Below are 14352 nucleotides of genomic sequence, written 5' to 3' on the forward strand. Positions count from 1 at the left end.
CAAGGTTGTAATCTTTATAGGGAAACCCTGGTGGCGTAGTGGTTAAGAGCTACGGCTGCTAACCAAAAGGTTGGCAGTTCAGATCCACCAGGTGCTTCTTGGAAACTGTATGGGGCAGTTCTACTTAGTCTTATAGGGTTGCTATGAGTCGGAATCGCCTTGATGGCAACAGGTTTGGTCTTTTGGTTTTAATCTCTACGGAAGCAGACTGCTACATCTTTTTCCTGTGGAGCTGCTGGTAGGTTTGAACCACCGACCTTTTAGTCAGCAGCTGAGCACTTTAACCACTGCACCACCAGACTGCCTTAGAAATGGGCAGCAGATACCGAGGTAGTCTAGAGGAGGAAGTGGTAGATTTTATTTGGGAGGGGAAGGTGTGGAGTTCAGAGGGGCCAGGGAACACTTCCCCAGTTAGGTGATAGCTGATCCTAAAGAAGACAGAGTGGCCAGAGATACACCAAACAGAGACAGCAGCTTATGAAAAGGAATAGGGTCATAAAGAAGCAGGGTATGTGATGAGAACAGGTAGTTCAGAATTACTAAGCAAAAAATTTAAAGACTTGGAGGAGAAGGAGAAGGAGTGCTTGTCTGGAGAGAGAAGTCATAATCAGGTGGCTAAGGGCCAAGGAATCCTAGCAGGACAGTAAACCGAAGGAATAACACCAGGAAGATTACTGTGGCTGCTGCGTGGAGGATGGACTGAAAGGAAAGAGACTAAGAGCAGGGCAGCCACCAGTCAAGGCTTCATTGCACAGTCAAGCCACAGATGATGAAAACTTCACACAGGCTTTGCAAGTAGGGATGGGCTGTGGGTAGATTTAGGAACACAGGACTTGGAGGGTATACTGACTGTGGGGATTGAAAAAGAAATGGTGGAGAGCTCAAACGTTCCTGGTTTGGATGCTGAGTGGATTGACGGTGTCTCGGCTGAGATGGGGACTCAGGAGGAAGAACAAGTCGGGGCAGAGTTCTGAGGTTACATAGTTCTAGTTACGTGCCTTCCAAAAGGCCAGGAGCTACGTCCTTGTTCTTTGCAGAGTCCTGCAGCGTTGACACATCGAGCATGTGAAGGAAATACCAATTAAAGAAGCGAATGGGGATAGTTATTCACGTGGATAGTCTAGTGGGAAGTAAGTTAAATATTTTCAGTCTAGTTTCAGGGCCACTAATGTTAATGGGAGAACCCGTTGCTGTCGGGTGGATTCCAACTCATAGTGACCCCATAGGACAGAGTAGAACCGCCCCAGAGGATTTCCGAAGAGCAGCTGGTAGGTTTGAACTGCTGACCTTTTAGTTAGCAGCTGAGCTCTTTAACCACTGTACCACCAGGGTTCCTTGGGAGAGGAAGGCGTATTCAGAGCAAGCACTGTAGAATGAGAAGCAGAGCGCCTCGGATAGGTCTAAGGAATGTCAACATTTAAAAGAGACTATAAAAGACATTAAGAAAGAATTGTTAGGGAGGTGTGAGAACTAGATGCACTTGTTGTCGTTAGGTGCTGTCGAGTCAGCTCCGACTCATAGCGACCCTCTGCACAACAGAACGAAACACTGTCTGGTCCTGAGCCATCCTTACAGTCGTTGTTACGCTTGAGCTTATTGTTGCAGCCACTGTGTCATTCCACCTTGCTGAGGGTTTTCTTCTCTTCCGCTGACCCTGTACTCTGCCAAGCATGTTGTCCTTCTCCAGGGACTGATCCCTCTTGACAACATGTCCAAAGTGTGTAAGACGTAGTCTCACCATCCTTGCTTCTAAGGAGCATTCTGGTTGTACTTCTAAGACAGGTTTGTTTGTTCTTTTGGCAGTCCATAGTATATTCAATATCCTTTCCCAGCACCACAATTCAAAGGCATCAGTTCTTCTTCAGTCTTCCTTATTCATTGTCCAGATGTACTTAGACTTGTAGAAACACACAAAACAGTAAAAGACCAAGTGAACTGCAAGGTCAAGATAAGATACGGTTTCAAACTTGTCCTTTGGAATTGGAGTGCGGGGTAGCTATGAGTCAGAATCAACTCCAGGGCCACAGTTTGGAATTAGCGATTAGAAGGTGTTTGGTAATCTCCTTGACCACATAGCTTGAGTACAGTAATGGAATCAGAAACCAGACTGCTTGGGAACAAGAAACTGAATGTGAAGGGGGTAAAGTGATCGTGGTGATTGTTAGCTGTCTTGGAGTCAGTTCCCACTCATGGCGACCCCATGTGTTACAGGATAGATCTACTCCATTGGGTTTTCTTGGGTGTAACCTTAATGGAAACAGATCGCCAGGCCTTTTCTTCTGCAGTGCTGCAGGGTGAGTTCGAACCGCCAACCTTCAGGTTCGCAGTTGAGTGGAAACCGTTTGTGCCACCTAGGGACCTGGGTAAAGTAGAGATAATGGACACCGATTGCTATTTAGGGAGGGATGGAGAAAGTATCGTCCCTAGGTGGCACAAATGGTTTGCACTAACCACTAATCTAAGGTTGGCAGCGTGAACCCACCCAGCCTTACTGCTGAATAGAGACATGAGAGAGAGTCAGCTCAGCAGCAGCAGAGAGGTGGAGAAATACGGTGTGTAGTTGAAAAAGAAACTGAAGAAGCAGCGTCTAGGGCTGCCGGAATTAAGCCTGTCTCCCTCTCTTGCAAGATCATGCTTGATTCTTTGGATTCTGATGAAATGGAAATTTCAGGGAGCCTTTTCTGGTGGTGTGGTGGTTAAGCACTCAGTTCACTTGGCAGTTTGAACCCACCAGCTGCTCTGCAGGAGAGAGACGTGGCAATCTGCTTCCATAAAGATTACAGCCTGGGAAGCCCTGTGGGGGTTTCTGCTCTGTTTTGTAGGGTCTCTGTGAGTTGGAATGTACCTGATGGCAGTGGGTTTGTTTGTTGTTGTTGTTTTCAGCCTTCTGCCTTGTACTGAGATCAGCTGATATCAGGTTACTAGGTGGCCCCTGGCCTGGTTGATAAAAATTTGGCCCTCCACCCACCTGCAGTTATGAGACTTTCTGAGATTTAAATTAGCAGAGCCTAGAGTCTTTTTTTGGAGTGCTGGTGGCGCAGTGATTAAGAGCTCAGGCTGCTAACCGAAAGGTCAGCAGTTTGAATTCATCAGTGACTCCTTAGAAACCCTCTGAGGCAGTTCTGCTCTGTCCTGTAGGATCACTATGAGTTGAAACCAACTCGACAGCACCTAACCAGAACTAACAAAGTCTTTTCTAGCTAAATTCAGGAGGTAATGGTTGTTGACTATCCTTTGGTAGCAGGAAAAGACAAATTTATGTTGTGGTAGAGCAGCATCTAGGAGGCTTTTTGCAGCTTGGGTCAGGCTTTTTACAGTTAATATCTGGTTTCCTAGATGAAAAAAACCTTAAAATCAAAGTAAGATGTCTGCCCTTAATTGTCTTCTTCAACATGAGAGTGATCAATGCAAATTGTCACTGGATGATAACTGGGATTTAGGTCTGGCTTTGACCTTAGAAAAGGAAGGAGGAGATGTTTTAACCAGGCTTTGAATAATGGGGAAAGCCTGGCAGGCACATGTTTATTTCGTGAAATGTTTAAATTCAGGTTAACATTAAGTGCCTGTTTCGCATGGGACACCGGAAAGTGCCACTCACATGAAGGGGACCACATGGTCCGTTCTCATGGGGAGCTTACGTTCTGGGGGTAAGACAGATGCATAAAAGTAACTGTAAAGCAGTGGGGCAAGTAACTGTCGTGGGTGCGACGGAGCAGGGAGGAGTAAAGGATGAGTCTGCTTAGGTTCAGGTCAGGGGAGACCGCAGAAAAGAGGAAGAAAGACTCTGAAGAAAGGATGTTCTGGATGGAGAGACTGTCACCTTGGCTTTTTCCCACCCTGTGCTTTGCTGGTTTTGTTTTTTGTATGATGACCAAGAAGAATAAGCAGATATTTTCCGAAGAGAGAAAATGCATTCCTGAACATTGGGCCTAATAAAGTTTGTGCCTGTCCTTGGCAAAATCATAAACTAAGTTGTTTGTAAGCGTTTTGAAAAAACTGGTAACTGCTAAGGCCAAGCTGTGCTAACCAGACCTTGTTTCCTAATTAGATTGAATTCTAAGTTAGGACTTAGCTTCCCAGCTGGTGAAGGGGTTTGAATGTGCCAAAGTATTTCCTCTCAGCCCTGGGGGTAGCCGAGCCCTGGGCCAGCCGCTTCTTGCCGTAAGTAGCTTGCTGTTTTTACCCTAACATACCTGTTAGCCCCAAGTGCTGAAGAAACATTGACGTTTTCTATGTGTGCCATGACAGGAAATAAATTGGAAAGCTGAGTTAAGAGAATATTATACATTGAATGTATCTCAATTGGAGCAAGGCAAACAAGTGACATGAGAAGAACCATGAGCTGGGTAATAACTCAGCCAGGTGTTTCCTCACTGGTTGATGAGCCAGACCCAGAGAGTCTTGATTAATGGTCGTGTTTTGAAGACAGGGTCGACACCATGCCTCTCAGCTTTCTTGGCCTTTGTCCTGGCCTCCTCAACACATATATCAGCAACTGGGATGAAAGTATGAGAGGCATATCGATCAAATTCAAGGATAATAAAAAAAGCTGAAGGAGGTAGGAATAGGTAATACGTTAGGGGAATTGATTCAAGAATCCATATAGAGCACAACCAACTGGATAAGGCTTAATATAACTAATGTTAAAATCCAACTTTTAAGTCTAAAAATAATTAGAAACGATGAACTGTACATAAGCATTATCTTGAGGGAAATATATAGTTAAAATTAATCATTTCTGTTACATTTCAGAGAACAAATATGATTATCTTCCAACCACCGTGAACATTTGCTCAGAACTGGTAAAGCTTGTTTTCTGTGTGCTCGTGTCATTCTGGGTTATAAAGAAAGGTGAGTCTTGAAATGGTATTATGTATCTGTTTAAAAAAAATCACAAAATCAAAATATTTTTAGGACTGAAACATATTGTGTTAATTAGTCCAGCCCATTACTTTTACATATGAGGAAGCTAAGGTACAAGCAGGATATTTTTATTAATGATAATAGTAGGTGTTGGTATTAGTACTTGGAGAGCAATATGACATTTACAGATGCTTTAGTATTTAAAAATTTTTTTTTTTTAGTATTTATTACCTGGTCGAATGCTCACAGCACTTGGGCAGTAAGCAGGATTGCCCGTATTTTACGGATGGAGAAGCAGGATGGGTAGGAAGGGGCAGAGCCTGGACTCCACCCCAGGTTTCCTGGTGCCTGCCCATTACTCCACCGTGTTAACTGTTCCTGTGCTGGGTCACACAGCAGATCTTCTGCATCACTGTGCCCTCTGACACGTAGCATATTGAAATCAGTTCCCGCGTCCTGCAGGGGCGGCGGCTTAGTGCGCTGGAGTCCCCCAGACCGCTCTAGGGTGGATTATTTACCTTCTCTTAGCTTCAGTTTCCTCAGGAATCAAACAGGGATAGCAAGCCCTTCCTCAAATGATTAGATAATGTTTGTAAAGTATTGAGTGCTCTGTGGAACACGTAGCCTCCCACCACCATGATAAATCACTGTCTGGTCGATTCCAACTCACGACAGCCCCTTGTGTGTCAGAGCAGAACTGTGCTCCGTAGGGTTTTCAGTGGTTGATTTTTTGGAAGTAGATCACCAGGCCTTTCTTTCAAGGCACCTGTGGGTGACCTTGAACCTCTAACCTTTCAGTTAGCTGCTGAACACATTAACTGTTCGCACCACCCAGGGGCTGGGCTTCACCTCATTGAGCGTTTGCTCTCTCTTGTCACTTTGATCTTCCTTCCCACATGAGGTAAACATAGGATTTAGAGTATAAAGGTTGTCCGGAAAGATGTCTTTTCACACTCAAGGGTTGCAGTCTATCTTAGTCATTTAGTGCTGCTATAACAAATACCACAAGTGGGTGGCTTTAACAAAGAGAAGTTTATTCCCTCACGGTCCAGTAGGCTAGAAATCTGAATTCAGGGTGCCAGCTCCAGGGGAGGGCTTTCTCTTCTCTCTCTGTCAGCTCTGGAGGAAGGTCCTTGTCATCAGTCTTCCCTTGGTCTGGGAGCGTCTCAGTGAGGAACCTCAGGTCCAAAGGATGCCCTCTGCTTCCTTGGTGGTATGGGGTTCCCTGTCTGTCTCTTTTACATCTCAAAGAGATTGGTTTGAGACACTATCTAACCTTGTGTATCTCATCAATATAACTGCCACTAATCCATTTCGTTTCGTCATAGTGATAGGATTTACAACAGACAGGGAAATCACATAAAATGGTGGACAGTCACACAGTACTGGGACTCATGGCCCAGCTAAGTTGACAGATATTTTGGGGGGACACAATTCAAGCCATGACACAATTGGCACAGAATTTCTTATTAGTGGAATGTATTTCTTAATCTCATGAAATTCATGCATTGTTTGCAGGGCTTAAACTAAAATTGCTTCTGTTTTCTACCTATTCATTTCACATTTTCTGTTACTGTGCCTTCCTCAGGTTTTGTAAATCTGGAGATGGGACAGTGACCCATACTGGGACTAGTAAAAGCTCATTTTCTCTAGTCCCATAAATGTAAATTTCCACTTAGCGTCTCCCTTACCTGGAAGACAAGAAAAATCCCAGAATGAAGACATCATATGTTTTCTACTTGTTTTAACTTGTTGATCTCCTTCTCGGCCTTCTGCTCTCCGAGTAGTCGAGAAACCGTACGTCTGTCCTGAGCCATCTTAAGTGTTACCTGTTGTGTCCCACGCTCAGGGGCATCAGGAGCACCGTATCCCAGACATGCTGCTGGCTGTCAGCGAGGAAGGGCAGCGAGGCAGGCAGTGATTGTCTTGACTTCCTAAGGCTGATAGTCACTCCCAGAGGCAAGTTCGTAATGCCCATTGTAAACTATTGTGTCAGTAATCAAATGCAGTGTACTTTCTCAGGATGCAGCCTTCTCATCAAGACTGTTGATTTATAACAGTGTTTTCGGTTTGTTTGTTTGTTTTTTAAGAAGATCATCAAAGTAGAAACTTGGGATGTGCTTCCTGGAAGGAAGTCTCCAGTTTCATGAAGTGGTCCATTCCCGCCTTCCTGTACTTCCTGGATAACTTGATTATCTTCTACGTACTGTCCTACCTTCAGCCTGTAAGTAAATACGACAAAGAAAACCACAGTGGAATAACACGGAGAATCCCAGAACTAATTGTTCTTTTTCATCATTTTCCTTGGCACTCTTCATTTTCCGTTGCCCTCGGTGGCCTTCCTCAGGTTTTCCCAGAATCATCTGAACACTGAATGACCAGCCTGCTTGCCAGGGTCTCTTTCTGTCAAACATGACTGCATTCAACTGTGCGTACTGCTCTAGGGGATTGCCCTATTGGCCGAGGAGCTGCAGTTGCCTCCTGAAACCTTAACCAGTCTGCCCATTTCTTGAGCATCCTGTAGCCACCAGCGTCTAGCGTTAACTTCAGCATGTAGGACTTCCAGACAGGCTTCCGTGATTAACTCAGAAGGTTATACATTCTGTGTGCTCTCTTAGCCTCGTTTTAATGTAGTTTGTATGTGTTTTATTTGTACATATGTTTGTTTTTTCTTTAATCCTTTTATTAATATGTTCTTTGAGGGTACGGATAAATGCCATCTGTAACTCATAACACTAAGAATACTTCTCATCGCTCTCGGCATCCTTTGTCTCAACTTGGAGAGCCATTGGTAATCAGGATTCATGTTTGGTCTTCTTTCTGCCTTTATGTACTCAGTTCAGATCATGTGCGTATTTTCCCAGTATTTTATAAAATCAAGCTCCCAGTTGCCTTTGTTGCCAAAATGTTGCAGATTTCTTTAAAAAATAAATTCGGGCATTTTGATTGTAAGTAGATTTTCATTAGTACTAGTCTTCCGTGTGAAGCCTCTTACATGTGGCCACCTTAGTTTGGAGTGGGATGAAAACAGCTGAGTGACATGCTGTGATAGAAAGAGCCCTGAAGTAGAAGACAGGAGCTTGACTTTTGCCCACAGTTCAGAAGCTGTGTGACTGGAAGGTCCCAACTGGCCCAGGTTTCACTTGCCACATCTGTAAAATAGAACAGTGATACCATTCGGGCCCAAAGGCAGGGGCCTGGGACAGTTGATGACTGGAAGTTCTTTCAGCCCTGTGATCCATGCTACTAGCAAGTGCTCAGTTCACCTAGAATGTAAACCAGCCAACCCACTGCCGTCGAGTCGATTCTGACTCATAGTGATCCTGTAGGACAGAGTAGAACTGCCCCATAGAGTTTCCAAGGAGTGCCTGGTGGATTCGAACTGCTGACCTTTTGGTTAGCAGCCATAGCACTTAACCACTACGCTACCAGGGTATCCTTCTATAAATTCTTCCTTCCGCTTTCTGTGTTTTCAGATCTGAGAATCCCTATATCCTACAAGGTACTTACTCACGTTCAGTAAACACATTTGTTGTCTTTTATTTATATTAAACAGATGAGTTCTAAATTAGGCCTTGGTTACTGGTGCCAAAGCAAGACTGCAACTTCCCTGTTCTTCTTCCAGGTTATTGCTTTGCTCTTCCTTTCTGATTGTGTGCATCCACAGGTGTTGAGAAATAACCAGTTGGCGCACTGGATCGCCAGCTGGGTGGGGGGAAAGAGAGAGGCAGAGAAGGTTTGGAGCAGAGAGCTCTGGTGTTTTATTTATTCCACACCACTTGATAAAAGAGTTTGGAAAGTGTTCGGAGTTTACCACTCCAGCTAGTCTGCTTGGCTGGATGCATTTGTGTTGCTCGTATTGACTGATCACGGCCACCACGTCCCCTTACCAGCCTCTCTTTCTTTCCTCCTCAGCTCTTACTCTTTATTGTAAGTGGCGGCTCAGAAGCATTTGTCTGCAGAGAAATACACTGAGAAAACCTCAAATGTTGATTCCCATAAAAATTCAATAGAAAAACAGCAGTGTTATATTCTTGGAATTGTTGCTCGGTGTCTGCTCTTATTTCTTCAGTTCTGCTGCCCGTCAGCCATGTTGGCTGTCACAGTGATTGTATAAGACTATGGGTACTCTCGGGGTTTAATCAACTTAAAGTGGCAGCAAGGAGGAAGGCAGGGTGACAAATCAGCGGGACTGGTGTTAAAAGTAATTACTAGTGTTGTCAGGTCCGGTTATGGGGAGCGGTGATACTGTTTTCTACTTTCTGAGCAAAGTATATATTTATTCAGATGAATAGGCTCATATGTGAAATGGGACTGAAATCACAAGAACAAGTCTTTGTAAGATCTGGCTAACGCACTTCTAAGTATTTAAAGTAACTTAAATAAATCCAAAGAACTGTCAGATAGGAGTTTGGTGTTCAGTCACTTCAGTTCAACCAAAAAAATGGATTTTATTCCTTGAACAGTAAAGATGCCTAAAAACCTGTGCTTCCGTGTTCTGCCCATTTCAGTGGGCCTCTCAGTACCTGCCCTCTGTCTAGCTGTGGAGGCGCCACTAAAGGTCTGTAAAGAGCATTGAGAGCTTGAAGAAGTACTTGGTAAGACAGCAGCCGTTACTTTCAGAGCTGAGCCTTTGGGTGGGAGGACCTCCGATCTGCACGCGCAGGTTATTTTCACCGGCATTCGCCGGATGTAAACCTATTTTCAAAGGCTTTGCAACCATTTGATCATATCTGAATAAACTTAGCAAGCGATAAAAATGAAATTGAATCCGCTAGTGAAATAACTGCCCTTATCACCCCTCTGGCTTTTGACCAAAAGCTTTTTTTGTCAGGTGAGCCAGCAAGCTGGGAGATTTCTGAGGTCAGTACTTTGTTTGGATTGTAACCCTATCTTCTCTTTCTTTCTAGGCCATGGCTGTTCTCTTCTCGAATTTTAGCATTATAACAACAGCTCTTCTATTCAGGATAGTGCTGAAGTAAGTAATTCACTGTGGGAGCCTATACCCTCCTTTGAAAGGGCCCAGCCTCGGTGCAGTGATACACCCAGGGCTCAGAACCCTCAGGTCCCAGGGCCGGGATTTTATGCTGAGTTGGTTTTGTGTGTCGAGCAAGTTGTTTAACTGCTGGAAACTGCTCCGCTGCTAGCCTGACTGAAACCTCTGTAACAAGATGTTGGAAAGTTTTGAGCATCACATGAAAAAGAGAATCGACTGAGTTATAATTGCTGTCTTAAGTTTTAGTGCTGAGTTTTCAACAAAATTCATGAGCAGCTGCTTTGGCAGAATCGCTCTGCATTAATGGGAAACCAGGAGGCTCCAAAGATTATTGGTACGTTTGTGATTTGGAGTTTGGAGGTGATGAAGGGTGACAAATTCATCATTACATGACTCGAGATAAGTACGTGATTTAAGGCAGAGAACTTGAACGAGGAATCTTCACGTTTAGAGTTTAGGTTAGAGAGGAAGAGTGCTGGGTTTTTTAATTTTTCGAAAGGCCATGGCCAGTCTTCCCTAGCTCCAGGAGGACCCCTGAATAGCGTGACTCCTTTTGGGTAAATAGGCTCTGCCTGGAAGGGAGGACCGGGGTGTGCCCTAAAGAAGGATGAGAGACGGTCTGGTGGGGACTTAACTCCAGCTTAATTTGTTACGTGGGGGTGATGGTGATGATGATAAAAATAAAAGCACCTTCTTGTCGTATTTGTCGTGGTTGTCCTTTTAATTTTCCGCTCACTGTCTCCTTCTAATTTCTTGTTTCTCACTGTGCCGTGTGAGTGTGCTCCTTCACGTTTGTATGTAGAGGAGAAGAATGACTTGGCATTTAGGCCTGAAGATAAATTCAGTACATGAATTAATGAACCTGCTGCTCTCCGGTATATGGAATCCATGAAACATTTTCTTTTAACCTGAGGAAACATTCAATTTAATAGTTAGCGTGAAAGATGGGGGGAGGAAACGAACATTACATTTGTTGTTGTCGCTGTTAGGTGCCATCGAGTCGGTTCTGACTCATAGCGACCCTGTGCACAAGAGAACGAAACACTGCCCGGTCCTGCGCCATCCTTAAACAATCGTTGTTATGCTTGAGCTCATTATTGCAGCCGCTGTGTCAGTCCACCTTGTTGAGGGTCTTCCTCTTTTCCGCTGACCCTGCACTCTGCCAAGCATGATGTCCTTCTCCAGGGACTGATGGATCCTGACAACATGTCCAAAGTATGTAAGACGCAGTCTCACCATCCTTGCTTCTAAGGAGCATTCTGGTTGTACTTCTTCCGAGACAGATTCGTTCATTCTTTTGGCAGTCCATGGTATATTCAGTATTCTTTGCCGTGTCCATCAGTTTGTCGTACTGTGGAGGCTTGCGTGTTGCCGTGATGCTGGAAGCTATGCCACCGGCATTCAGGTACCACCAGCGTCACCCATGGAGGACAGCTTTCAGGGGAGCTTCCAGACTAAGACAGACTAGGAAGAAGGACCCAGCAGTCTACTTTTGAAAAGCATTAGCCAGTGAAAACCTCATGAATAGCAGCAGAACATTACATTTAGTCCAATTCAAATGTTGGAGTACATTGAAATATGCGTTATGCATCCCGTTTTTCTTTTTCTTTACGAATTATGAAAAATATTTAACTTGCAATTTAAAGAACACTATTCAAAATGTTCTGAAGCCTTTTGGAAGTTGACCTGTAGCTCACTTGGAAGGATAAAAAGTTGGCTTCTGAGAAAATGAATGTCAGCAATGATATTTTTGTATTGATTCCTGGGATAAAATGAGAAATGCATTTCCAAAGAGGGGAAAAAATTGACCGCAAGGCATAATAAAATGCTCAGTATTTAATAAGGGAGCAAAACTCTCAAAGATATCTTGAAGTAAAAATATTTTTTTCTATGAAATTACAATTTATGAGCACACATGGTACTGTAAGTAAGCTATTATATACAAGTGTTCTGTAAAAATAACATCAATTTAAAATTGAACTTAGCAAAGAGAAGATAGAATGTACGGATTGCCCTACTTGAAACTGGCCAGTAGGCTTAGCTCTGCCCCACAGTAAAGATCTCCTGTTAAAATGTTAAGCATTTAACTCTTTGTATTAAGAAAGTTAATTCTTAGTTTAACCGAATCAAAAATCTATACTGTAAACTTTAAATGTTTGCTTTTAATATTGCTAATTATAAAAATACCGATTGAATTATTGCTAGTTTTAATAATGATGAACATTGGTATAGATTTTATAGTTAATTTTTCTTCCATGTACTTTACCTCCTAGTCTTCTGAGCAGCAGTGTAGATCTCAGACACGCGTTTGCTTTGTTTTTCACGTCTTTGTTTCAGTCCTTGTTTGTTTACATTACTGGAAGGTATTTACATTAAAGAAACAATAAAACCCCTCCATCTTTTCTGTTTCCACAAGCGATAACTTAGCTCACTGAGTAGGTCTTCATTTGACTGATTGAAAAATCAACACTAAAGCTACTCTAAATAGATGAAATAATGTGAACATTGTTCTAATAATATCTTTTATGAGAATGTCTTTTCAGTATTGTATTACACTGTAAATCCATTTAAGGTTGTTGTTTTGATCTTTTTGTTGGTTTAGTGTGTCTTTTGTCTGTCCCTACCCAGTCAATTGGTTATGCATCATTTGACTGTTTTGCCATTGGCAGTGAAATCTTGGTCTAGGCACAGCCGTGTAAGCATTCTATGGCATACTTAATTTGTTTGCCTCAACTCATTCATTTTTCATCTATGTTAGTAAAGCTGTTGCCTTATGAGCTTGACGTCATACACCGGTTCCCATACAGATAAAGAATATGAGGCTACAGATGTAGGAAAAATAAGCCTAGGACTAATGCAAGGATTAGTTGGAAGAATTTGATAGTGGGAACAAGTGAAGTATCACCATCCCAAAGCTCTGTTGTCTTTTCTGGGGAACTCTCTGTGAATGTACCAATTTGTTCATTGACATATAGCCCCAGTTCAAAGGAAACTGGAGCAGGCATTGGGCCCGAGACCTCACTGGCTTCCTCCTGAGCCTTGGCAAAATCCTGTGATCTTGTCTGTCTTGGCTGTGGGAAGTAGCATTAACCTGAACATTGAGGTTTTGGAGCAAAAGGTAACCAAGATCAGCACTTACTTTTTAAAAAAAGAATGTTTAAGCTTCTCTGATGTCTTCAAAGGGAAGCTATGGGAAAAATTGTTAAAAAACATTTTGAAACATATGATAGATGCCTTGGAAGTTATGGTAACTTAGTTACTGTCTAAACCAGCAGAAGAATGAAGGAAAGTGCCGCTGAGCAGTACAGGCATTTTCTCCAAAATCATCCACTTGATAAATCATCATTCCTCAGAGCTGTGCTCATGATCACTCTGTGCTACTAAGAAATGTGTGTAGTTTCCTCAGAAAACAGTTGTGCAGGCCTCCACTTAGTCACATGCTTGCTGTGCCTTGGCTTACTGCCACCAGGTATGTTAGGAGTGCACTTACCAGATGCAATTTATACTTAATTGTCCAGTTTGCTAGAACTCAGAGTGGGGAATCATGCAACCGAATCGATCCCTTAAGCAATTTATTTTAGCTTAAAACACGCAAATGTACATTTATTTGATCATTCTTTGCCTGTAGAGCTAAGGCTTGTCCTTTGAGTATGGGTGAGGTTTGCTGATAGGAGTTCTTTGAGTTCTTTCTGGCATGAAGTGACATTTATTATACGTCATCCATGATTTCTGGTTTCAGTTTCTTTGAAGTGAAACAAGTCCTTAAAAATACTTTTAAAGTCGAATTCTTCTAGAGATTTATTGTTTGTTCCCTCATCTTTTATAATTAGCTCAAGAGCCCCGGTGGTGCAGTGGTTAAGAATTATGGCTGGTAACCAAAAGGTCGGCAGTTCGAATCCACCAGCAACTCCTTGGAAACGCTGTGGGGGCAGTTCTTCTCTGTCCTGTAGGGTCGCTGTGAGTCAGAATCGACTCGATGGCCCTTTACAACAACAGTCTTTCCAAGTTGCTCAACTTAGTTTTTCCACTCATGGTTTATCAGTTTATGTACCCATATGTACTGTATATACACGCACCCATACACAGAACAATGAGGTCTCCTGGCAGAATCACATTTAGAAACAGACTCTTCATGAACAAACAGTCTGGTAGGAGCAGAGGCACTCGGGTGGAGTACCTTCTGATGGCTCACGCTCAGCTCTGAGCACCAGCAGGGATGCTTTACAGGGGCAGTGGGCAGAGCGCAATAATGAACGTCTGTGTTGCACTGGCTTAGCTGTGAGGTACAGAACCCACCATGCAGAGCCAGTGATCATGTGTAAGGACTCAGATCCTTATCCAACACTGTAGGGTAATTTCTTTGTTGGAAATCCACCATTTTCAGCCATATCTTTAATGATTTTTGAAATGTTACTTTGAATCAGTAATTGTTTGCAGTAGGTACCATTTAGCTTAAGTGTCTTCTTAGGTTTTTTTTTTTCTCACTGTCACCG

At 43.2% G+C, this 14352-nt stretch overlaps 1 protein-coding gene across 8 annotated transcripts in view; it reads left to right on the forward strand.

Moving 5' to 3' along the window:
- The window catches only part of SLC35A5 (solute carrier family 35 member A5), a 30193-nt gene that overhangs the window by 5169 nt on the left and 10672 nt on the right, over window positions 1–14352 (forward strand). For 7 of the 8 annotated variants that reach the window (XM_049876090.1, XM_049876129.1, XM_049876139.1 and 4 more), the window contains exons 3-5: window positions 4753–4851; window positions 6954–7087; window positions 9774–9841. In XM_049876090.1, coding sequence (XP_049732047.1) covers window positions 4753–4851; window positions 6954–7087; window positions 9774–9841 — 301 coding nt within the window. The remainder of the gene's footprint in view (window positions 1–4752; window positions 4852–6953; window positions 7088–9773; window positions 9842–14352) is intronic. The other variant, XM_049876100.1, reaches the window with a different exon arrangement.

The sequence above is a fragment of the Elephas maximus genome, chromosome 1 (assembly GCF_024166365.1).
Source record: "Elephas maximus indicus isolate mEleMax1 chromosome 1, mEleMax1 primary haplotype, whole genome shotgun sequence".
Classification (NCBI taxonomy): domain Eukaryota; kingdom Metazoa; phylum Chordata; class Mammalia; order Proboscidea; family Elephantidae; genus Elephas; species Elephas maximus.